Raw genomic sequence first — 22,848 nt, 5'->3', positions numbered from 1 at the left:
TCCAAACTCACAAGAAAGCACGAGGGGAAACTCGGTGCATGCCTGGGTCTCGCGCCGATAGAAGAGAGAAGAGCGTCGAGAAAAGCGTTCATCTGTGAAAGACGCCGGCAATCCCGGGACATGCCGCAGCATCGGGATGAGTTGCGTCTCAGCCTCAAACGGCTGTTCGGGCCGGAAGCAAAGCGAGGCAGAAGCTGCCGGAAGAAAACGAAGTTTTTTTCGCTTCTCTCGATCTCGTGACCGCCCGTAGGCGCGTGAGACGTTCACGGGAAGTGGACGCGAATGGTTTCTGTTTTCTTCCTGAGTTCCCTCATCTCTTGCTGGTTGTCATCGCGCGCGCTCGAGACCTCGGCACTTCTTCCCGACAGTCCCTCGCGACGCCAGCGCCTTTTTGTACCATTGCAAACAGACCCTGCGCATTCCCCTCTCTTCATCTCTCGCCCCCGTGCGCGCCGCTTCCCCTTGTCCTCGTTGCCTTCTCTTCAGGGGAGATTCCCGACTTGTTCGATCGAGAGGAAAGAGAACACCTGCTGCTTGCCGGTCGCCGAAGCGGGCCCGAACCGCCCGCTTCTTCCTGGGTAACAGAAGAGACGCTCGGAGGGAGCTCGCCTACCTTCGAGGCTCCTTCACTGGGCTTCAGACATCCAGGGGTCGGATTCCCGGCCTTTTCCGATGCGGAGTGGTTGGGCTTCACTCAAGCCGTGCGGAAGCGCCTGCACGTCGTCCTGGCCATTTCCCCTGTCGGGCAGTCGCTAAGGTTAGGAGCCGCACGGAGAAACGGAAGAGGCGCAACTGGCGACTCTCCGTTTGGTCCCTGTCAACTCTCGCTCTAAGGCCTGCGCTGGAGATTTGCACGTGAAGAAATACATGTGCCGAGTTCGTTGATCCGACGGTTGGTCCCTGCCTTGAAGCGAACATCTACATACATACTGTCATAAATACATGCATAAGCGCATATGCAGATCTATACATCCGTCTGCGTATGCATACATGGAGCTAAACACATGTATGGATACTCAGTGTGCGCGTCTTCACCCACGTACCTTTCCATACGTTTACGCAGAGAGAATCAAGTGCAAATAAATTTTCCTCGCTACGACACACGCACGAACAACCACTGTGTTTTCCTTGCTTGCGACTGTTTCTGTGTTTCTGTGTCGCTGGGTATCACGGTTTCTCTCCTGTTCCGGATGACGTCTCAGGTCTCGGTGCCGACAGTTTCCGGGACTGCGAAGCTGCACGACTGTCGACTATTTCGATTCGTGGCCGAAGGAAGCTTTGGTCTGCGTCGCGAATCATCTGTACACACAGCAGCCGAACCTGATTCCACCCCAAGACGTCGCCGCTCTTAGCGCGTAAGCATCCAAACGCATAAATCTTCAAACTGCATATATATATATATACATATATATATATATATATATACATATATATATACATATATATATATATACATATATATATATATATATATATATGGAGCGCATGTGCACCTGAGCATCGCCCCTTGCGACATGCAAGTGTAGATACGAGTTGGGCTTTGCTGTTTCTCCGCGGTTTATATTCGAGGTGCGTTTCGTAACGCGCACCGCCACATCCGTCCCTCTGGAGAATGGGGACCCGCCTTGGCTGCCTTATTCCAGCCCGCGCCCGATCCCCGAAGTTTCGCGCTGCCCTTTGTCCAGAGTCTCCTCCGAAATCCACGCCAGCGCGGTCGCTGCGCAGGAGGCTTTCTGCCGGGAACCTGGCCACCGGGCGTACGCGACAGGGAGCAGTTTCGTCCAGTTTCTGCAGACGCATCTTCATCTGCGAGAAACCGAGACAGCCGTCATTCGTAAGAGCGCCCGCCGCCCGCGAACGGGGAAAAGCGTGCGCGCGCCCTTCTGGCTCTCCAGAGTCTGGATCGACTGTCGTCCGTCTTCCGACCACTCGCCTTCCTGTCGCTTCCGCCTTTGACTGCTTCCCCACCTAACGTGCGAGCTTCCCACAAACATCAGGCGTAGAGACAGGACGAGGGAAAGAGCGAGACAGGACGAGGGAAAGAAAGAGAAAGGGCTACTGTCTTTTGCACCCTCGCTTCTCTATCTCCAGCTGCGCTGTCTCGCCTTCTCCGTTTCGCGACGCTCGCCAATGTGTCTCCCCGACGCTCTCTCCGGCCTCGCCCTCTGTCCCATGAGTGTCCACTGTCTCCGTTGTCTCGGATGTGTCTCCTCTGTCGTCCGTCTGACCGGCACTTTTTCAGTGGTGTTGTTTTTGCGTGTCCGAGTTTGTAGAGGAGAAGACGCAGCGCTACCGCCGAGGCATTTCCCGTTTAGAAGACACAACCAAACTGGTTGAGCAACTCAAGCACGACCTTCTCAAGACTCAGCCGGTCCTCGAGGCATCGAAGCGAGATACGCAGCAGCTGATGGCTGCACTGGAACGCGATCGCCAGGTGAGGGCGAAGCGAAGGCGAGGCGAAAACGGAGGGCGTTCGAGGCCACGAAACGAGGGAGGGAAACTGCGGCCTCTCCTGCCCGCTGCTCTTCTCTCCTCTCCGCGTGTGTAGCCTGCTCGTACTCCGTTCCGGGAAATCAAAAGAGCTTTCACTGATTGTATTTATGAAACGTGATTAGTTCACCTAGCCAGCGCTCGTTGATCCCCCCAGGACAGACACACTGCGTGAGACTTTCCGCTTCTCGACGACAGGTGCTCACTCCGAATCCATCGATACTGTTGCGCGCGCCCTTTCCTGGAGTCGAAAAGGCGAAACCAGTGTGTGCATGCAGCCGTGGTGACTCGGCTCGCCCGCCGCGGTTCAGCCCGTCCTTCTCCACACGCCAGCAGGCTCAGCCCCACTCCGCAAACGCCGCGAACTCCGAGCACTCTTCGCCGCTCCTGCTGTCTCCTCGCCACTTCTCCTATCGCTTCGCGTGTCCTCGTATCTCTCTCTCGCTCCCGCTATGTCTGTGTCTATGCGCAAGTACGGTTTTCACGTCTCGCACGCCCCACAGCGCCACTGCGCGTCTCCCTGTGGCCCACTGTTATCCTCGCTCCTCTCCCGATTCGCGTCTCTCTTCGCTTCAGAGTCACGCCGCGAAGGGCCGAGATTGCCTTGATTGTCTTTCTCTGTCGCCACCTGGCGTTCCACTGGTTCTCTTCCGTTTGCTCTTCCTGCCTCCCAGCGAGCGGACGAGGTGGAAGGCGCCTGCGACGCAGAACGCCGCGCCGCCGACGCCGCGAGGGCCGAGGCTCAGAGCATCAAGGACGACTGCGAAGGCGACATCAACCGCGTGCTGCCAGAGCTGCTGGCGGCGCTCAAGGCGCTGGACGCCCTCGACAAAAAGGACATCCAGGAGCTGAAGTCCTTCCTGAATCCGCCCGCACTGGTTGAAACCGTCCTGCAGGCTGTCTGCCTGCTCGTGGGGCGGAAGCAAACTTGGGAGGAGGCGAAAAAGCTGCTGAACGAGACGAGCCTGCTGCAGCAACTCCGCGACTTTGACCGCGACCACGTGCCGAGTCGCCTCCTCGCCCAAGTGCAAAAGTTCACAGCCTCGGAAAACTTCACGCCCGAGAAAGTCAACCAGGTGTCCAAAGCAGCCACGTCGCTGTGCATGTGGGTGCGCGCTGTCGAGCGATACGCCGTGGTGAGCAGAGCCGCAAGACGCGAAATCAGAAGCCCCATGGCCACGTCGAAGCGTCTTTGTGGCGCCCCCATGCACCAGAAAAAAGGCAAAGCATTCGCGTCTCGGTCGACAATACTCAACGCGTCCCACTCCCAATATATATATATATATATATATATATATATATATATACATATATATGTGGATGTGTATATGTCCACGGTGTACTGGGCGCACTGTGGCATTTCGTTGAGCATTTCGAAGATACGGGCTCGAAGTGCGCGCGGGGTGGAAAGGAAGAGACGCCCGTGCCCGTCGACGCTTGTCTTCTTTCTGGCTCTGACCTCGGTTTCTGCCCCTGGATGCCGGAGGGTTTCTGAACAGGCGCGGGGGTAGTCTCGGGTTGCGATCTACGAGTTCTCATGCGTCTGTCTCTGGCCTCGCGTGTCTCCTTGAAGGTCACACGCGAGATGGAGCCGAAGAAAGAGCGTCTCGCGATCGCCGAGGCGGCTCTGGCGGCCGCCGAAGAGACGCTCGCCGAGAAGCACTCTGTCTTGAGGAAGGTGCACGCTGGGTAAGCGGCGCGCAGGACAACAGAAAAAGAGGTTCGGAAAAGACGCCCGGGGCTGTTGGGAGCGCGGCGGCGAAGAAGCAAGTTACAGAGGGAGAAACGCGCTCCTCTAACGGAACGAAAAGAGAGCGAAGGGAGTGTGTGAAGCGACCCACGAGGGGGGAACACATTTCCGAGCAGACACGCAGAGAGACAGATGTGGAAAACGGGAGAGAACAGCAGAGGGGAACGCGGCATGGCAACAAATGGGGAAGGCAAGCAAGGGTTCGAAGACGAGAGGATGAAATCGATGGAGACGGTCGGAAAGAAAAACGCGAGAAAACAAACAGCATGCTGTCGACAGGAACTGCCTGCACGCCAAGAGACACAGATCGTCTGTGAGGGCCCTAGGTGTTTTCTGAAAGAGGCCTCTGTGCGACAGTGTCTTTGGCGCTCCGGCTCTTTCCAGTCCTTTCCCGTTCCGTTATCTCTCTCCTCTTGCGAGGGCCAGCCGAAGAGCGTTGCAAGAGAGACGAGTTTCCCCGTTCCCTGCCATCTCGTCAGTCTGGCGTGCCTGACCATCTGGCGAGGTACATGCGCAGAGCAGCTCGTGTTTCGGATTCCCCCTTTTTCTTGCACCTTTTCTCGGCTCTAAAACCGCCTCTCGTGGGGCCCGCCGTCCCCCGCCTCTCGCGTGGATCCAGCCGCGCCCGGCCAGATCCCCCTGAAAAGCGAGTTTCTCTCCCCGTCTTCTACACGAAAACAAAGGTCGGGCAACCTTGCGCCCGTCCAACACGTATCCGTTTCGATGAGCCCCCCGTTCCTTCTCGCCATGTCCTCCTGTGAAGCCGGTCACGGCCTTCGCTCCTCAGTCTTCGCTTCCCGGTCGCCCATCGTCGTTTCGCTCTCGCCGTTGCCGCTTGCTGCAGCATTCGCCTGCTCGAGAATCGGATCCAAGCCTCGCGGGAGCGTGCCGAGGATCTCCAGGCGCAGATCGCCGACGCGCAGGTCAGACTCGCGAGGGCCGAGAAGCTCCTGCGCGGAGTCGCGACTGAGGCCGCGCGCTGGTCGGAAGAAGCTCGCCAGCTGGACGAAAAAGCTGAAACGCTCTCTGCAGACATGCTCCTCTCTGCAGGTAGCTGACCCAATCGCTTTGCACTCACATACGCTTATGTCTGTATGCATGCATGCACGCGTGTATGTATAGGTAGAGGTATATATATACGGACATACATAGACTGGTGTGTGAGTAGAGAGACGCATAGGCGCCTGCACACATGTCCGCCTACATGCACAAAGGAAAGGGGCTCCATCTAGGCGCGAAACGCTTTATATTTGCAGACATGCGTGAACAACAACAGGCAGACAAATGGACATGTACACGCATGCGTATACATGCATTTATATATATATATATATATATATATATATGTATATATATAGCGGAGGCGCAAACTGGGTATATCCGGCGGGTTGGCGATTAAACAGTGAAGGCACTCGTAAGAGCTTGTCCGGATTCATTTCCGCAACAAAAGACAGTAGGTGAAGAGGGTTTTCTTTCTGCCATTTTCTCCCTGTGTTTCTTCTTCGCTCGCTCATCTTCTTCCGTACTGGTGTCCTTCGTCCTGAAGGCCCGCCTCTCCAGCTGAAGGGAGTCTGAGCCGTTCCCGAAAAGCATTCGAAGTGAACAGGAACTAGGCGCCCACTCTCTAGGGTTTAGGGCCGCATGAAGCGCTCACCCAGTTACTAAACAGGTGCCAGGCAAACAAGAAACCGATCCGGGTAATCCGTACAGACTAACGTCGGGAAGGTTGGCTGTCTCTCAGACTCCGATCTGTCTGTGCCTCGCTCCTCTTTCCAACTCTGCATTCCTTCCTCTCTTATTCACCTTCTCCGTCTTTTTCTTCCCTCTTGTGGCCAGGCATGCTCTCGTACGGGGGGCCGTTTACGGCCGCCTATCGCAAGTCGTTAACAGATCAGTGGCTAGCCAAATGTGGCGGCGAGACGCTGCGCGCGTCTGCTTCTTTCTCTCTCCTCCGCGTTCTCTCGAGCCCAGAAGAGGAAAGAGAGCTAAATTTGCAAGGCCTGCCTGGAGATCGCCTGAGCCTCGAGAACGCCGTCATCGCGACGCACGCCGTCCGACGCAACCGATGGCCTCTCCTGTTGGACCCCCAGGGACAAGCGAGAAAGTGGTTGCGCAGAGCACACACGCTCTGGTCTTCTTTCTCTTCCTCTTCTCACGCTTCTCACTCTTCTTCTTCTTTCTCTGCTTCTCACTCCTCTTCTTTCTCTGCTTCTCACTCCTCTTCTTCCTCTGCTTCTCACTCCTCTTCTTCTTCCTCTTCTTCCTCTGCGGTTTTCTGTTCTGAGGGGTCTGCTGGAGCGAGCGATGCGACGAAGAGTCTCTTGGGCTCGAGCGGAGAGAGCGGGGAAAAAGAGAGGCCAGATGGAAGAACGCAGGAGGGCGCAGGTCGCGCTCGAGAGACAGAGAGAGATCAAGGAGTCCCGAGTTTCTCTGGATGCCCAAGGACGAATCAGCCTCCGAACGAAGGCGCACCCGCGTCTTTTCCGGACGGAGAGAGTAACGAAATCACTTCGGGGCCAGCGTCAGCGAGAGAGCGGCGGGGACACTCGAGCCCAGACGCGAACGTGGCAAGAGAAGCACAAGAGGATTCCGAAGAAGAGAAGGGGAACAGCCAGGAATTCCAGGTCAAACTTAATTCACGCTCTCCCACCTTTCTCGATCAACTGGCAAACGCCGTCAGCATAGGCGCCCACATTCTCGTCGAGCTCGCAGAAGACTTTCTGGACCCAGTTATTGATCAGTTTCTCGAGAAGCCCGTAAGCCGAGAAGAGAGTCGAGGAAAACGAGAAAGAGTAAGAACCACAGAAGCAAAGTATCCAGAGGGAGCGGAAACGCCAGAGATCAAAACACACTCTTCGAGGAGCTTGGTCGCCATGAGCGCGAGTCAGCCGCCGCGAGGGACACGAAACGACAGATAAAGAGGACCCAGGGAGGGTACGCGCTGTCCTCGCTCTGTGGGCTGTTTTCCAGCTCTCGCTATCTCGCCGTTCCTGTGGTTTCTCCCGCTCAGCGAAAATTTCCTTCTGGTGTGGTTTTTTGTCTTGTGCCGGTGTCTAGACCTCTCCTCTCGTGCATGCGGGAGGGCCTGTCTCGTGGAACCCCGACTTCCGCCTCGTGTTCGTCACCTCGCATGCCAATCCTTCGTTCGGGCCAGGCGTCTTCAGTCGTGTCACGGTCATCAATTTCGCCGTCACTGCCGCCGGGCTAGAAGAGCAGTTGCTGATCGAAGTTGTGAAGCACGAACGGCCCGAGCTCGAGGAACAGAGAGACGCGCTTGTCGTGGCGATCGCCGAGGACACGCGACGAAAGCAGCTGATAGAAGAAGACATCCTTTCGGTACGAAACGCGAGGGCCAGAACACCAGGGATGGCAAGGAGAGTCGTAGACAAGCAGACACACCGTTGTCCGCCCGATTTCTATGCACTTCATTGCCTACCATGAATATATATATATATATATATACATATACATATGTATATATATACATATACATATATACGTATATATATATATATATATGTAGAGATATATGCATATACAAATGCATATAGATATGACGACCCATCTATAGGTATGTGTAAGTGCACAACGACGTCAGTGGATACGTAGGCAGACGTATATAGCGCTTGAGTCCCTAAGCCTTGTGAAGCATGCGATGTGGCGCTCATGAAGGCCCAGCGATCTTCCAAGAGGATCTAGGTTCGGAGGACTTGGGTTTCTACGCCTCTCCTGTTCCGTTTTCTGCTTGGCGAAACCTCTCTCTCCGCCGTTTCCGCTTTCTTGTTTTTCTATCTCTCTTCGCTTGCTTCTTCACGCCTTCGGTTTTCCCCTTCGCTGGCTCATACAATTTGCGCTAGAACAGAAGCTTTTACATTCGATAACGCATCCACAGAATAGTGTAACGCTTCTTTACCAATTCCTGTCAAAGAGCTGATGGGAAATGTTTTATCTTCGCGATACCCTCGCACCCTTTTAAATTCAGACTGTATCCGTGTTTTCGACTGAGGACGAGACACCAGCGTCGCCTTTTCCCCACTGCTGCGCCACTGCGCGCCACAGTTCTTCCGTACCCTTTCTTGTCTTTTGTTTCTCTCCCTTTTGTCTCAGCTCCTCGCTGGAGCTACGGGGGACATTCTGTCGAACGACACGCTTGTCGATATGTTGGCGGCGTCGCGGAGCACGGCGGAAGGCATTCAACAAAGAATGCGGGTGGCCGAGGAAACAGCCAAGACCCTCGACCGGGCACGGGATCTCTACCGAGGCGTTTCGGCGCGCGGCGCGCTCCTGTTCTTTGTAGTCGCGGCCTTGAGTCGGCTCGACGCGATGTATCGACAGTCGCTCCATTCGTTTCTCAGGATTTTCCGACAGGTGCTGGAGCAAACGGATCGAGAGGTGAGACGCGAACAAAACCAGGATACAGCCGCCGCGCTCGACCTGTCACGCACGTGTGCGCAAAGCCACGTTGGCAACCAGAGGCCTTCGCTGGAACGCCTAGTTCTTTTCCTGCAAATTCAGCGAACTTGGACCATCGGAGCGACAAACCGGCATGCGGACGAGAAACGAAACAGGAGACACACGCGAAACACGGAACGAACGCCCGCTTTACCTAAAAAGAATCATTCATATTCATATACACATGTACGTGCTGCATGCTGGCCTAGGTGTTCAGGCATGTGTGGGCGTGCGCCACATCTCTCATTTTCGTGGATGTGGGCACTCTTGGGGAACTGCAAGTATACCTTTGTACATCTTTTTGGACGTGTAGATGTATCAGTATATCGGCAAGCATATATATGCAAGCATATATATAAATATATATATATATATATATAGGGAACGAGAGATACCTATAGGACCGATATGAATGCATCCGCGATGAAGTATGCATTTGTGAATATGTATTTGCACGAAAGTATATGTTTGCCTGTTGATACATGCATGCACACGTCCACGTATTGCCGAGGTGATACTAGAGGTACCAAAGCAACCACACGGGTGACTCCTTTGTGTTGCGCACCAGCTGACTCCCCGAGCCACAGACAATATATATATATATATATATATATATAATTATTTATACACATTTACAACAATATCTACCCATATACATCTATGTATATACATAAATATATATATATATATATATATATATATATTTGCATATGCATGTCTGAACCTAGTCAATAAGGCGTGAGCTTCTGGAGTCTCTTCTCTCTGTTGCTTCTTCTTTGTCTCTCTCACGCCTCCTCGTGGATGTGCGCGGGAGCTGTCCGCCTCCCTTTTCTTCAGCGCAGAGAAACAGCTCTTCATGGGTCATGTGCCTGACGCTGCGAGGGGACTTACGCGCACACTCTTTTCCTGTTCTCTGTGTCTTGTCTTTCCATGTCCTTGTCTCCGCCGCCTGCTGCTCAGCAGAGCGATGTCGCACAACGCGTCGCTCTGCTTCAGCGGGAACTGAATCTTCAGGTGTACCGCAAGACCTGTCACGGTCTCTTCGAAAGACATAAATTTTGCTTCGCCTTTCTCATCGCGCTCGCCATCGACAAAGCGCGAGGCGTACCGTTGAAGGAAGAATATGATTTTCTCACCAGAGGCTGTCCCGCAAGCGGCGAGCTGCATGCGCGCGTGAAGGACGTTGCTCGTGTAGGACAAACAGGCACGCAAAACCAGGAAACGCGAAGACGCCCTCCACAGAAAACCGAGAAAAGGAGGGCGCGAGACCTCGCGAGGAGACAGCAGAGAAACCGAGGGGAGCTCACGGGCGATGCCGCTCCAAAGAAACCACTTTCCACCCCTAGCGGGGCCTTCCAGCAGTTTTTGGGTGTATAGTCATGTAGGCAGGCCGCGTTGTCTGGGGCTGGCGCGAGCGTGGAAAGCAGATGCGCCGCGGACGAGAAAACCCTCCCTGCCTGCACACATTGGAAACGAAGAAAAAGGAAAGATACTTTCAAAGATTGAATCTCACGCTTCAAACAGTAGCACACAAAGTTACAGGCGAGCGACAATACCCTCTCTCTCTCTGTAACCAGGCAACTGCACTGTGGACGGGAGAGCGAGAAGCCCACGGATAGGTCTCCAACTTCCACACACACACCCAAGAGTCTGCTCCTGCGCTGGCGAAGAGTCCCGCCCTTCCCGCAGAAACGCAAACACAGAACTGGGCCGACTCAGGCCCTCTCCAGCAGCATCTATCACAAATGCGAATCAAGTGTGTGTGGGACACGCACGCGCCGTCGCTTCTCCGGTTGCCAGGGCGTTCCACGCCACCCGACACCCGCCGCCCGTTCGCGACTTTCGTTTCCTTCTTCGCAGGATCGCCGCGTCGCTTGGCTAGCTGAGAAGAACTTGCAGCAGGTGATTTACCTCGACAGCCTGGGGGGCAACTTCGCAGGGGTCGTGCATGCGGTGCTCGCCAATCCTGAAGCCTGGCAGCGTTTTGTGGCTTCAGATTTCGACTTTTCCTCTTCGCTTCCCGACGGGTTCGAAGAGAAACTGAGCCCCTTCCAAGCCTTGCTGCTCACCAAAGCTCTCAGGTGAGGAGCCGCGAGGCGGCCGCGTCGAAACTGCGGCGGAACCGCGGGGGAACGCAAACCGCACTCCTGCGAGGGGAAAGATCCGCGGCGCGCCAGGCGGAAGGACGCCTCTACGAGTTCCACCCGACAGAGAGACGCTGGCTCGCTTCACGCGCATGCCCGCACCTATGCAGCTTTGTGTATGCGATATCTATACTGTACTGCTTCTCTACGTGAACACATGCCTCTGCAAATCTGCACACAGAACACGGAGATACCTATATATATATATATATACATTTATACATATGTACATATATATATATATATATTTACATTTATCTAAGTATATGTATAGCTATGCTGGGAAATGTGTCGATGTACACGTATGTGTGTTGGTGCGATTTCCTCAGTTGCCCTCCGTCGGGGGCTTCGTTCCACATGTTCCGGGCACTCTCTGTGGAGGTCTTGACGGTTTTGCAGGTGCACGCGCGTCGCCTGCTTCTCCTGCCTCTCCTGACCTTTTCGTCTCCCGCATGCTGCACGTGATTTGTTGTCTGTCGCTTCCTCCCTCAGGCCGGAGGATCTGGTGCATGCAGCGCGGAAATATGTCCTGCAGCGGCTGGGCGTGGAATTCGTGGAGCCGCCGCCGAGGTCGCTCAGCGACGCTTTCCGCGGCACGAGCGCCCGCACGCCCATGCTGTTTCTTCTCTCGTCTGGAGTCGATCCGAGCGAGGAAATCCGACGCCTGGCTGAGGAAGTTGGAGCAGACCGCGGAAACCTGCACACTGTTTCCCTCGGCCAGGGCCAAGCTGCAAGAGCCGCCGCGCTAGTCGCGAAAGCGAGGTTCGTGCAGAGAGCCGACGGAGCGAACGACACAGAAAGGCGGAAGAAAGCGAGAAAGAAAGAGAGGGAGAAAGCGAGGAAGAAAGCGAGGAAGGGAGAAAGAGAACGAAGCACAAAAGAATTAAGAATAAGGTGATGGACGGTGGGCAGCGGGTTCTGGTTTTCACGGCTCGTTCTCGCATTCCGGGTGTGGACGCCAGACAGTGTGTCGCCGGGAACGGAGGGCTTTCCAGGCAGGCGAGACGAAGCAGATGCGGACACATGAAAGAAAGGTAAAGACGCTCCTTCACAGACGGGGCGGTCTAGCAGGCGAAGCAATCATAACATTGCAGACGGCGCATGCGAGAAGAAAGGACAGAAACCGAGCACACGAGACACGATGGAAGGGAAGGCGGCACGCACGACGCGGAGGAGGAAGCGTTGCAGAAGGCGGAGAGAAAAAGGACAGAAAACAGGGAACGCGACAGCAACTATATGAGAGCAGGTCATGCGCGTCTGTGCGACGCAACCAAGGGTTGTCGCGTTCCTTTCATCTTAGGAAACGGATTCCGTCGTCGGCTATCTTGCGCCTCGCTGTCTTTTCGCTGTTTGTGACCTTCTGCTGCAGAGAAACGGGAGGATGGGTCTGCCTGCAAAATTGCCATCTTGCCCACTCCTTCATGCCGACGCTTCAGAGCCTCCATGAAGAACGGTGGACGGTTCCTCTACATCGGAATTTCCGACTTTTCCTCACGTCTATGCCATGCCCGTCGTTCCCGACCTCGCTTCTCGAATCCTCCATCAAAATCACCAGCGAACCTCCCGCCGTGAGTCGCCTTTCTCAACGACACCGCCCCGTATATTGGCGTGAATCTCTTTGTACATTTAATGTCATCTCTGCAAACGCACACCACGCATCTACCAAAAGTACACACCACCCATCTGCATTGAGCGTTTTATTTACATAGACAGGTGCTTATGTCTAAACATCTTTCCCGTATTACTCTATATATACATATATATATATATATATATATATATATGCATATATGCGTGTACATATACATATATATACATATATATTTAGGGAGATGCCGGTAAGTGGGCATCGGTTCAGACTTCCACCTGCCTATGCCGGAATGTGTGTCTGCGTTTTCTTTCGATGGAGCGGTCATGCCGAGGGTTTTGCTGTTTGAGCCTCTTCACCTTGTGCCAAGCTGCGGCAACGTTGTCTCGTCCGCCAGTGGCAAGGCCAAAGCAGGCCTTTCCGACTTTGATGTCACGAGTGAAGAGGCGCACTGCCTGGTTTTCTCTTTTCGATGGCCCACACCTGTTCCTGTCTTGTCGTGGGGAGAGCGAAGGCGCGAGAGAGATATCTGTATGTTTTAATGTTTCCCTTCTCCAATCTGCTTCGCAGTGTTTGTCGCTTTCCGTCGTCGCCGTGGCTTCCCGGATCTTTCACGTTCCGTTTTCTCTCGTCACGGCGTGTGGGCTGCGTCCTGACAGGGTCTCAAAGCCCACTTGCTGCGAACGTACACCGAGCGCGAAGAAACGCGCGACGCTGTCATGAGGGCAGTCGAGGAAAGAAGAGATTTCCAGAGACTCTTTTTCGGCCTCGCGTTCTTCCACGCCGCGGCTCTGGAGAGGCGGAAATTCGGCGCGATCGGTTGGAACAATTTCTACGACTGGACGCCCTGGGACTGCTTGGTAAGCGTCTCTCTTCGCCTCGGCTGCTGGTCTCGCCCACGGATCAATGCAGAAAAACAGCCAAGCCGCTCATGAAATGTGGAGGTGATCCGTTTCGTGCGCGCGGCCGCGAGAAAGACAGTGGCGTCGCTTGCTCCCCTTTTCCGGAAAACCTTCTTCGGGTGAACACCGTGGATTCCACAGACGCCTGCTCGCAATGTGTGCGTCGATAGCCGTATGCACCGTCTCGAAGAGCTTCTCCCCCTTTGTCGGTCCCTTCCGTCCTTTCCGCGCCTTTCGTTGCAGGTCTCCCAGCGCCTGCTGACAGGGTACATCGCCGCAACGGCCAGCAGCGGGGCAGCCTTTCCCTTCGACGCGTTGACCTTCTCCACGGCCCAACTGAACTACGGCGGCCGCGTGACCGATGCCAGGGACTTGAGGGCTCTCGACGCGCTCTTGAGGAGCTTTGTGTCGGAAAAAACACTCGCTCCAGAGTTTGCGCCGCCTCAGTCGCCTCTCTATCGCTTTCCAGATGTCACGACCTTCGACGGGTGCCGCCAGTACATCGAACGGTTGCCTCTGCAAGACCCGCCGGAAGTCTTTGGGCTTCCGCGCAACGCAAGTCTGATGTCGGCGAGACACAGCTGAAGCCTTCGTCCCCTCTTGGTTTGCCACGGATACCGCTTTTAAAACGGGACGCACCTCTGGCTTTTTTCTCTCCACCGCTCCACAAGGAAGCCTCTTGCAACACTCGAGTCAACTAGCATTCTCGGCCCTCGAGTCCGTCAAAAGTTGTGCACATGTACTCGCCCCTGGCGGCGGCCTGCCAATTTACCCGGCCACGCTAGCGATGAACCGTAACGCTACGGATCAATTCACACTGGAAGCACCTGCGGACATCGACGTGCACGGTGTTGCCTAAATATCCATGTGCCGTGTAGATGCATGCAGATATGTAAGTCAACCCCCGTGAACGAGGGCGCAAATCTAGAGAAGAACATGAAGCGGCCGTAGCCTTGAAAGGACACGTTGACTGAAGTTCCAAACCTTCCAACACACCAACCAGCCCTGGCGCTTTGCGTATCAAGCGCACTCTCCAGCTTCTTCGCGCTGCTCATTTGAAAGTGTGTGTCTCGCTTTGTTCGCGCTTTCAGGCTCAAAGAACGCGAGGCCCACGAGTTCCTCTCCTCGATAGCGGCGACTCATCGCCCGCGGTCTTCAGAGTCGGCGAAGACGCGACACTTCTCCGACTTGTCCGTGGCGAAACTCGTCAACGAGCTGCTGAATCGGCTTCCGCCGCTGCTAGATCGACATCAGGCGCATGCCTCGGCCTTCGAAGCAAAGAGAAACAGTGCCACGAAGATGCTCGAGCTCGACCCCTTGGCTGCTTTTCTCTCTCACGAAGTCCTCAAATTCAATGCGCTGCTCCAAGTTGTTCGGGCCTCGTTGCGCGAGCTGCAGCAGGTCAGGAAAAAGGAGGGAAAGGGAGGCTAAGGTTTTTGAGGGGCAACGCCGCGCCCGGCACTCCCACGAACCCGCATTGTGATCAGATGTGGAACACAATGTAAGCAAAAACGCGAAGCGCTGGGCTTTCGAACTCCACCGAACTCGCCTGGTACTCATGAGTCTGGGTGAAAACACACGTGCATCCATTCGTGTATAACTTTATACACACTTGCATTGAGCACGTGTACCTGATTTCGTGCATCTGGATGAGCATGCCCACGCATGTAAATCCAAACGTATATATATATATATATATATATACATAGATATATATATATATATATATACGCATGTACGTCTTTGCTGAGACAGCTGCGTAATGACTATGGTATACTAACGTTAAGACGGATCTCCGGACTCAACACGTAATTTTCCAGTACACTGCAACCGATTTCACCCTTTGCTTCATCAGTCCCCACACAAACCGGCTCGAGATTGGTACAAAGCAGTTCCCATGTCCTCCGTTCACAGCCGGCATTAAGGACGTAAGATCGTAGAAAACCCGTTGCTTGTACTTCACTTGGGCATCGACAGCCAGTTAGAGATATACTTTGTCGACTCGCTCGTCCACTGTCACTGCACGGTATCAGGCCATGAGTGGCAACGCGCTGATGTCGGCTACGGTGGAAGAAACGTACCAAGCGCTAGTTGATCAACGCGTGCCTCCTGCGTGGGCTCGAGTTTCCTACGCTTCAATGAAGCCGCTGGCCGCCTGGTTCACTGACATGGGTCAGAGAGTCGAGCACATCAGAGAGTGGATGACCCGTGGGCAACCGAAGTCTTTTTGGCTGCCTGCATACTTCAGCCCGGACGCTCTACTAGCAGCTGCTATTCAAGCACACGCGAGGCAGTACAAGGTATGGCAACTCATCCGAGTCCAAAAAAGGAATTGCATGTGTCGGTATCGAAGGTTGCGCTGGACAAGCGTTGAGGGAGGTTCTCCTTTCTCCTCGCACAGGCTGCTCTTGGCGCCGTCGTGGGGGAAATGGGCCACAGAGTATGTTCGGTGTCTCTTCTCTCAGCGCTGTACACGGTGGGCCGTGCCACGCCGACGCCCACCGCTCTATGAAGAAATCCGTTAAGAAATCCGTTAAGGACTTGGGAGGGGGTTCCGCACGTGCCAGCGGCAGGAGGATCTGGAACGAGAACGGGTCTAGAAACGAGGAGAGGACAGCGGCGTATCTCGATAGTTGCAACACCACTTCTCGGTTGTAACAGGGACGGTCGTTTCCTTTTGCAAGTCCCTTCGTCTGTACCACTGGAGGGTCTGTGCGCATTCCACCGGAAGCTCGGCCTCGTTCGCGGTTTGTCTGAAGATGATCGCCTTCTTCAGAAGTCGCATACGCTACATATGCAACTTTGAGAAGGTGCAAATGTCTTTTGGGGTTCCTTCGCGGTTCCCTTTTGAACAACGTGGGCAACGAAGCATGTCAATCATGTTTGCAGGTGCCGGTAGACTGCCTCACTCTGAAGGCCACCGTGGTGAAGGCGAGGGCGTCTTACCAGCTGGCGGCTTTTCCTCCACGAGGCATCTACGTCCACGGGCTCTTTCTGCAGGTGCAGAGCCGCACAGCACTTTCAAAACAGCAGATTGTTCTGAAAACACTCAATACGTGCACTCATAAATGAAGGTCTTTACAGTCAATATCCACAAGGCAGAGGCGAATCTGTGTGTTAGTGATAAATGCGTGGTTATTGGAAAGGGGACGCAAACGCATACAAATCGGTATGCAATCATGTAGACATACAGTTTTGAAAAACAGTTGTATTAAAACGCATCGTACAGAGGAGCCAAGAATGCAGTTTTCTAGAAGGGCAATGTATCAGTGAGGCGTAGTTAGGGCCTGGACGTCGCCCTGGACCGCCACGGGGGTGTGAAGAGATCGACTGAAGGGAGTGAATGTTGTGACCGCGGAAGAAAAAAGACCACGTCAATACGGCATCTCCCGCACGCTGTCAAAAACTCCGATTAGGGCAACACGGGGGAAGATGAGCGTAGCAGAAAGAAGCTGGTGAAATTCCCCAGCACTGGGTCTGCTGTGCGCAGTATTCGCTCTATAATGGCCTACGTTGCTTCCGTCTATATGTATGTACCTATCTGTTCCTGAGCATCGGCATGCATGCATATACACAAATGCAAACGCTCCTAAGCACGTGGCGTTCTAGTTCACTCAGCCAGAATACTTGAGAACAACCTCTATGTATACATACGTGTACGTGTGCACGTTGATATACACATACATATACATATACATGCGCATGAAGAACCAATGTTATGCATATGCGTTTGTAAATATGTACAACAGGTAGCACTTGCTGAAGTCGAAACTGTCACGCAGCATTTGAGAAGATAGGAGTCTCCGGTGGTAGATCTTTTGGAAACCGTCCATCGACGTACCCGTCCATCCGTTAGGGATTCGAGAAGCGTTGTTTTCGCTTCGAAAGCGCTGCGTTTCTTTTTTCCGAGGACTGTGTTGTGTGCAGTCAGCAAACGCAGTCTTTACGAGCCTCTCGGCGCACGACTAAAGAACAGAAAGCAGCAAACGATTGACTGTCTAACGTTTTTGTTGTCAAATTCTTGTCCTTCGAACAGGGGGCCGGATGGAACGCCTCGGAACAGAGGTTGTGCGAATCAGAATTAGGTGTCTTGTTCGAGCCGATGCCCGTCATTCTGCTTGAACCCGGTGCACCTGTGGAAGAGAGACGCACCAAGGAAGAGCCCCGCTTTTACTCGTAAGCTCCTCAGGTTGATCGAGGGACATAAATGCGTATACTATGTGTAGCTCCAACCCGACGGTGTCTACGTGTTTGTATCAATGTAAGTCAATTGACCGGTCGGCGAAGCGGAGTCACCCGCAGCGCGCTTTAGCTGTTTGGTCGCTGGCGCTGCTGTATATGGTGAACACTCTTTTTCGGTGATGTGTCAGGCTTTTCGCCAGTCAAGACTGAAGGTCCCTTCCTCCGCTGTTGCAGTACTGGAATTCGTTGCCGGCGCAGTTGCCAGAAAATGTTCTGCAGACGGGAACGTGTGGTGACAAAAACGAAAAACACCAAAGGTTCGCATACGAGGGCACGACTGTTCTGTTTTTGAATCTCGTCCGCTGGCGTGCTTGTCTGCGCCTCTCAGGTGTCCTCTGTACAAAACACCCGAGCGAAAGGGAGTGGGCAATTATATCCACTCTCTCGACTTGCCTACAGGTAAGCTCTTCTTTCTGCTGAAGGCGGAACCACCACGTGTCACAGTTGCTGCATGACCCATGCCCAGGCTTTCCTGGGGTAAACACAGGCGCTGTCGGAAGCTGATACAAAAGTAAATGCACGTTAACAGCGGCCTTTTCTTCTACCTAGCGCTGAGCACCAAGTGTTTCCATCTGACCCGCACCGGCGGATTTATCCGATTGCCCCAGTAATCTGGATGTCGAGAGAGGAACATCTCGAGCGGACATGCCCAGGGCGGCGCCGTCGGCGCACGGACCTGTATGCAGAGTTTTTTGGGAAGGCAGGAGATGCACAGCAATGTCAAGCGCCAAAGCTGAAAGCTGCTTTCTCTTTCTACGGGCGGATACCGTATCCAGAGGCTATGTACGGAGTTTAATGTTTGCAGCCGGTGGTGCAACTTGGTAGTTTGCCGTATAGCGTCGATCTCTTTGATGGAATTCGTTCACTGTCCTTCCTGTTGGAACTGCAACGGCTCGGGCGTCTAGCAGATACCCCTCTGTCAGATTCGTGGTCAGCCACGGCCGAGTCGACCTCGTGTAGGATATACGAGTGCTGAATCCACAGATTCTCAACGGCGCATCGCTTGAGTGTTGCACGTTTGCGCTCAGATCATCCGCCGGTGCACTGGATTCTCCGAGGAGTTGCGCTCCTATGCCAAGACCCCACTTGTTGATTTCTGTCCGTCGGGTAAGGATGTGTGATCGAGCGGTTCGCGTCGCAAGACAAATACGAGATTCGCAACAGTGAAACCATCAAATATGGCAGGCCTTTTTCCCGGGCATCGTGTTTTCCGGTGAGGTCCGACGTCCTCCTAGTCCTCTTTTCGAATACGTCCGTCTAAAAACTCCCTGCGTCTGTGTCGTGTGCGGTTATCCGTATACGCTTCTATGTATACGTTAAATATAAATAGAATATGCAGAACCCCCTTTTGGGTCGTTTGCACGTTGCCAAACGAATTGTCAGCAAGCGAGACAGCAAGCGTGTTTTTGCTTCGCCGGACATTGTGACCGGTCATACGGAACTAACGCGTTTCTTTAAAATCTTAGAACGCGCAGACATGCGCGGAAATTTGCGACTTGAATATGCAGTACGTGTCTTGTGGCACCTGACACACGAGCATTCACTTCCTGCAAAAACGACCCCCCTGTGAGCGTGTCGTGGTCTCACAAGAGTAACACCAAAGGCTCCAGTGAAGGATCAGCAGATAAAGCGGCATGCGCACCCACTCCTGGTTGGGCCGTGTCATTACGTACATCAATTGCCGCGCGCCCTCACCCCCGAAAGGGAAACTCGATCGTAGAACAGGAAGTACTGATCCCTTCCATCCTTTTACTGTCTAGCTGTAAGACGGTGCGTGTAGGGAAACTCACAAGCCATAGTCCTATGCTTCGCCCCTAGAGAATGTGGAAGAAATCACACAGTGGTACCGTCGAGCTACTCTTGCAGGGCGCACGGGCAGTATACCAATAAACCAGAGGGCTGATATCCGTTGCCTCGCACAGCTGATTCCAGTCTATCGAAAAGAGCATCGTGCTCGAAAGAAGGGAGATTGGCGTCGTCCTATGGATGAACTTCGTCCTTTACTGCCCGGAAGTTAGCCATCCGCCCTTCTCGACCGAGAAATGAGACGGAGCCGCACACATAGCTGAAAGGCAATCGTGCGTCAACGTCAAGGATCGGTATGTCACGAATTTTTAAAGTGACAGCTTGTATTGACCTACGGCGCCGATGAGATACACCTGTCAAGTCACGCACGAAGGTGGAATGCCGGCTCCCCGAGGCAGCGCACGTACGACAAACGAATTCCATTAACCCGGACGCGATGAGGCCATCCCAGTGAACAAACGGTCTGTTCCTGGTTTAGGCGATTTCACGACAATGGTACAGCTGTAGCCAGCAGATGTGCGTCTCACATTGTCTCCCTTTCTGTGCCATCTCGAGGCTGAAATACTTCCCGGACCAACAGCTAGAACAGCGGTCCGATATTCGTCTCTACACAGGAGATAGAATGATTCATGGTCATGTCGTCCGTTACCATAGCAAGCTTGAACTCTAGTGTCTCCGTTAGACGCTGACGCCTTTATTGCGTACGACGACTTCCATCGCCGCTGGTGCTACGAGAGCGGCACTGCTCCCACAGCTCTGTAGGCGAGTGGTTGCCGCTTGCGTCAACGGCCTGGCATGCTTCCTCTGAGAACTAAAGTCTTGCTGACAATATGGCATGAGGAGAACTGAACACGGTGCTGCAATACTGTACGTCGGTCGGCGGGATGTAGGACACGCAGAGGTTGTGCCGTACACTCGAACGAAGTGCAGCCGACCTAACGGCACCTCGCGTCGATCCTAGATACCGTTTCACGCGTACGTTCACGCCGCTGACTTTGGTGGTGGTCTCCTGTTTCCGAGAGCGGACTCAGCGGAATGTCTTGAGGGGTCCCCACCACCATGACGTAATGAACACCCCCAGCATCCCTGGATCGAAAGAAGTGTGGACAAGCATACCACAAAGGGGGAATTGCCACATCCGGTATGAATTTGGTTTCCACACGTAGCTCTTCATATGAAGTAGATACCTTTCCTTTTCATCGTATTCACCATCTTGAGCCAGAAAAACCACAGCGATAGAAAGCTAGCAAAGATACCCAATCCAAGCAGGTGCAACCGCCTTAAACCCAAATTTTACCCGATATAACATAACTGTACTAAACCTGCATCACAGGCCCCAGTAACGGATGGGACGACACACAAATGTCGATATATAAGCAGAGTTTGAGTACAAGAGAAGGGACGAGGTCATCGACCTGTACCAGAACCCAAGCCAAGCTCATAACCCCTACATGCCAGTACCAGAGTGTTACTTCGTCCCTAAGTGCCATTGATATCCTGTCCTATCGATACGACGTTGCGGCCTGCGCTAAACTATAAACTGGTGACCACGACAGCCTGGTGTGGACGCCACAGAGTAGCCAGAACGCGAATTCCCATGAGTGTGTTTTCTTACCAAGCATCTACTCTGCGAACTGACTTTCTTGCACACCTCATTTTGTTTTCTTCTTTCTGCGACTCTTCGTTTGCCACCGAAGATCTCGAATTTCCTCGCCTTCCCTACGGTACTGCCATTTTTTCCAGAGCATGTAGAAAACTAGCATAGCCAATAAAAAACCGAGGGACAGGTACATTATGCCTAAGAAGAGGCTGCGGCCCCCGAACCTTGATTTCTGTACTAGAACAATTGCCTTCTTCCCTTTCCACGACGACACATCGTACATAACAGTTATATGAGCAGACACAGGTAACCTGAGCGGTCCCTCCAACCTCCCGTAGAGCTTGCGAAAGGTGCCCAGTGCTGCCGTCTGCATCCACTGGATGAAATGACCATTCTCAACCATTTCTCCCGCCTCCTCGTAGTTAAGGCGATCCATGAGCAGCTCTGCCCGGGCTTCTTCGCGAGTTTTATATGCGTCGTCTCCGTCGTCATTGTCGACGGGGCTCATCCAGAAATAAACTTTGTCCAGCACAGCGGCGCGGTGACTTGCCGGCGGATTTTTGTACGTGTCCTGCCATGGCCACGGCTGTAAGACGACTGTTTGTGACTGGTCCAAGGGAATTGGCTTCATTGGCACCTGATCATTATCGCCTTCAGGTGTTCCTTCCAAAAACTGGTACTTATCAGTGAAAACTCCCCATGCAAGCGCGCCACACGGATGAAGCACTTTCGTTACATTGTCGACCACAGCAGTTGCTAGGGGTTCGCAATCGCGAACGTCGCTAGGATCAGTGAAGATGGTGCCTGCAAGCTGGCGGTCATTCCGACTCCATAATATCTGGGCATCATTTTGGTAAAAGTGTTCTAGCTCGGCATACACACTGATTTCCTCTCCCTTCAGCTCATCTACATCACGTGTGCAGTCTGCACTAGAGATTCCCTTCAGCAAATACCTCGAGCTTCCTTCTTGAGGTGTCTTCTCGGCATAATTCAGCTTGCACTCGACGTGATGCTCGTCCTCAAAAATTAGCCACGCTCCTACAAAGATGAAGAAGAGGGCCCCCAAAAGACATAACCGCAGGACGACATCGGCGGACCAGAGAGGATACATGCCACTAGCGGTTTCCTGGTGAACCTGGTTAACAAACCGAGTGGAAAGAGACGAATGACTATGGTTAAATTTCTTAGATTCTGCATATCCTGCTTCATCCCATCCTGAGGCATAGGGAACCACTTGACTGAAGATAACAGGCACTCGAGTTGATGCTACATACGCAGAGCCCGCCTGTGTGTCGCTTGAAGGAGCACCATAAGTCCGTCGGATTCTCCCGTAGGCTGGCGGTTCAGCAGTCCTTGATGTTCTGGATGAGTTCAGCTTCGGGCCGCCTAACCCTAAACTACTCTCTCTGGATACACCGAATCTCGATCCTCGTCTCGTGCCCCTCCGGGATAGGGCGTGTTTGAACACCAGGCCACTGCCCTCAAGCGTGCCCTTTGTCGCCAGTGGCGGTCCAGTCCCACGAAACTCGGAAAGACTATCCTCCAGCTGTCCTAATGACCCCATAACCGAGCATGCCTCTGAACAGGTGGCGGGGCTTGACGCCCTTGATGATGTCACACGCGACGACCCTTGACGATAGCATGGCCAGCCCACCCCGCCGCCAACCGACGGAGCAAGCGAAATCGAGCGACTCTCTTCGCCGAGGAGTGTCGAACTCTCATGCCGTAGAACGGTGGGTGGAGAGGACTGACTCGGCTCGATAACGCCGCTTGAGAACCGGTCGACATCGTCCTGCACCCTTACGCCCGCGGTAGATTTGTCACCCATGAAAGACAACCCCAACAGCAGCGACAAAAAACAGCTGAAGAAAGAT

At 53.7% G+C, this 22,848-nt stretch overlaps 2 protein-coding genes across 2 annotated transcripts in view; one reads left to right on the top strand and one right to left on the bottom strand.

Moving 5' to 3' along the window:
• Nucleotides 1-18,661, top strand: part of NCLIV_031230 (GI17927, related) — a gene marked incomplete at both ends in the record, with an annotated part of 35,378 nt that extends 16,717 nt beyond the window's left edge. The window contains 22 exons of the mRNA XM_003883319.1: nucleotides 487-757; nucleotides 1,203-1,355; nucleotides 1,686-1,834; nucleotides 2,274-2,434; nucleotides 3,165-3,626; nucleotides 4,064-4,179; nucleotides 5,085-5,290; nucleotides 6,077-6,996; nucleotides 7,298-7,576; nucleotides 8,348-8,632; nucleotides 9,653-9,883; nucleotides 10,553-10,773; nucleotides 11,329-11,598; nucleotides 12,206-12,404; nucleotides 13,084-13,284; nucleotides 13,570-13,892; nucleotides 14,418-14,727; nucleotides 15,360-15,626; nucleotides 16,216-16,326; nucleotides 17,363-17,502; nucleotides 17,897-17,967; nucleotides 18,597-18,661. Of these exons, the coding sequence (XP_003883368.1) occupies nucleotides 487-757; nucleotides 1,203-1,355; nucleotides 1,686-1,834; nucleotides 2,274-2,434; nucleotides 3,165-3,626; nucleotides 4,064-4,179; nucleotides 5,085-5,290; nucleotides 6,077-6,996; nucleotides 7,298-7,576; nucleotides 8,348-8,632; nucleotides 9,653-9,883; nucleotides 10,553-10,773; nucleotides 11,329-11,598; nucleotides 12,206-12,404; nucleotides 13,084-13,284; nucleotides 13,570-13,892; nucleotides 14,418-14,727; nucleotides 15,360-15,626; nucleotides 16,216-16,326; nucleotides 17,363-17,502; nucleotides 17,897-17,967; nucleotides 18,597-18,661 (5,411 nt within the window). The remainder of the gene's footprint in view (nucleotides 1-486; nucleotides 758-1,202; nucleotides 1,356-1,685; nucleotides 1,835-2,273; nucleotides 2,435-3,164; nucleotides 3,627-4,063; nucleotides 4,180-5,084; nucleotides 5,291-6,076; nucleotides 6,997-7,297; nucleotides 7,577-8,347; nucleotides 8,633-9,652; nucleotides 9,884-10,552; nucleotides 10,774-11,328; nucleotides 11,599-12,205; nucleotides 12,405-13,083; nucleotides 13,285-13,569; nucleotides 13,893-14,417; nucleotides 14,728-15,359; nucleotides 15,627-16,215; nucleotides 16,327-17,362; nucleotides 17,503-17,896; nucleotides 17,968-18,596) is intronic.
• Nucleotides 18,662-21,026: 2,365 nt separating this feature from the next.
• On the bottom strand, nucleotides 21,027-22,802 carry NCLIV_031220 (putative transmembrane domain-containing protein; the record flags this gene model as incomplete). The annotated part of the gene is made up of 1 exon (XM_003883318.1): nucleotides 21,027-22,802. The coding sequence occupies one exon, from the start codon at nucleotides 22,800-22,802 to the stop codon at nucleotides 21,027-21,029; it is 1,776 nt and encodes a 591-aa protein (XP_003883367.1).
• Nucleotides 22,803-22,848: the final 46 nt, after the last annotated feature.

The sequence above is a fragment of the Neospora caninum genome, chromosome VIII (assembly GCF_000208865.1).
Source record: "Neospora caninum Liverpool complete genome, chromosome VIII".
Lineage (NCBI taxonomy): Eukaryota > Apicomplexa > Conoidasida > Eucoccidiorida > Sarcocystidae > Neospora > Neospora caninum.
The sequence above is the reverse complement of the archived record's forward strand: the minus strand, read 5'-3'. Positions and strand labels throughout refer to the sequence as shown.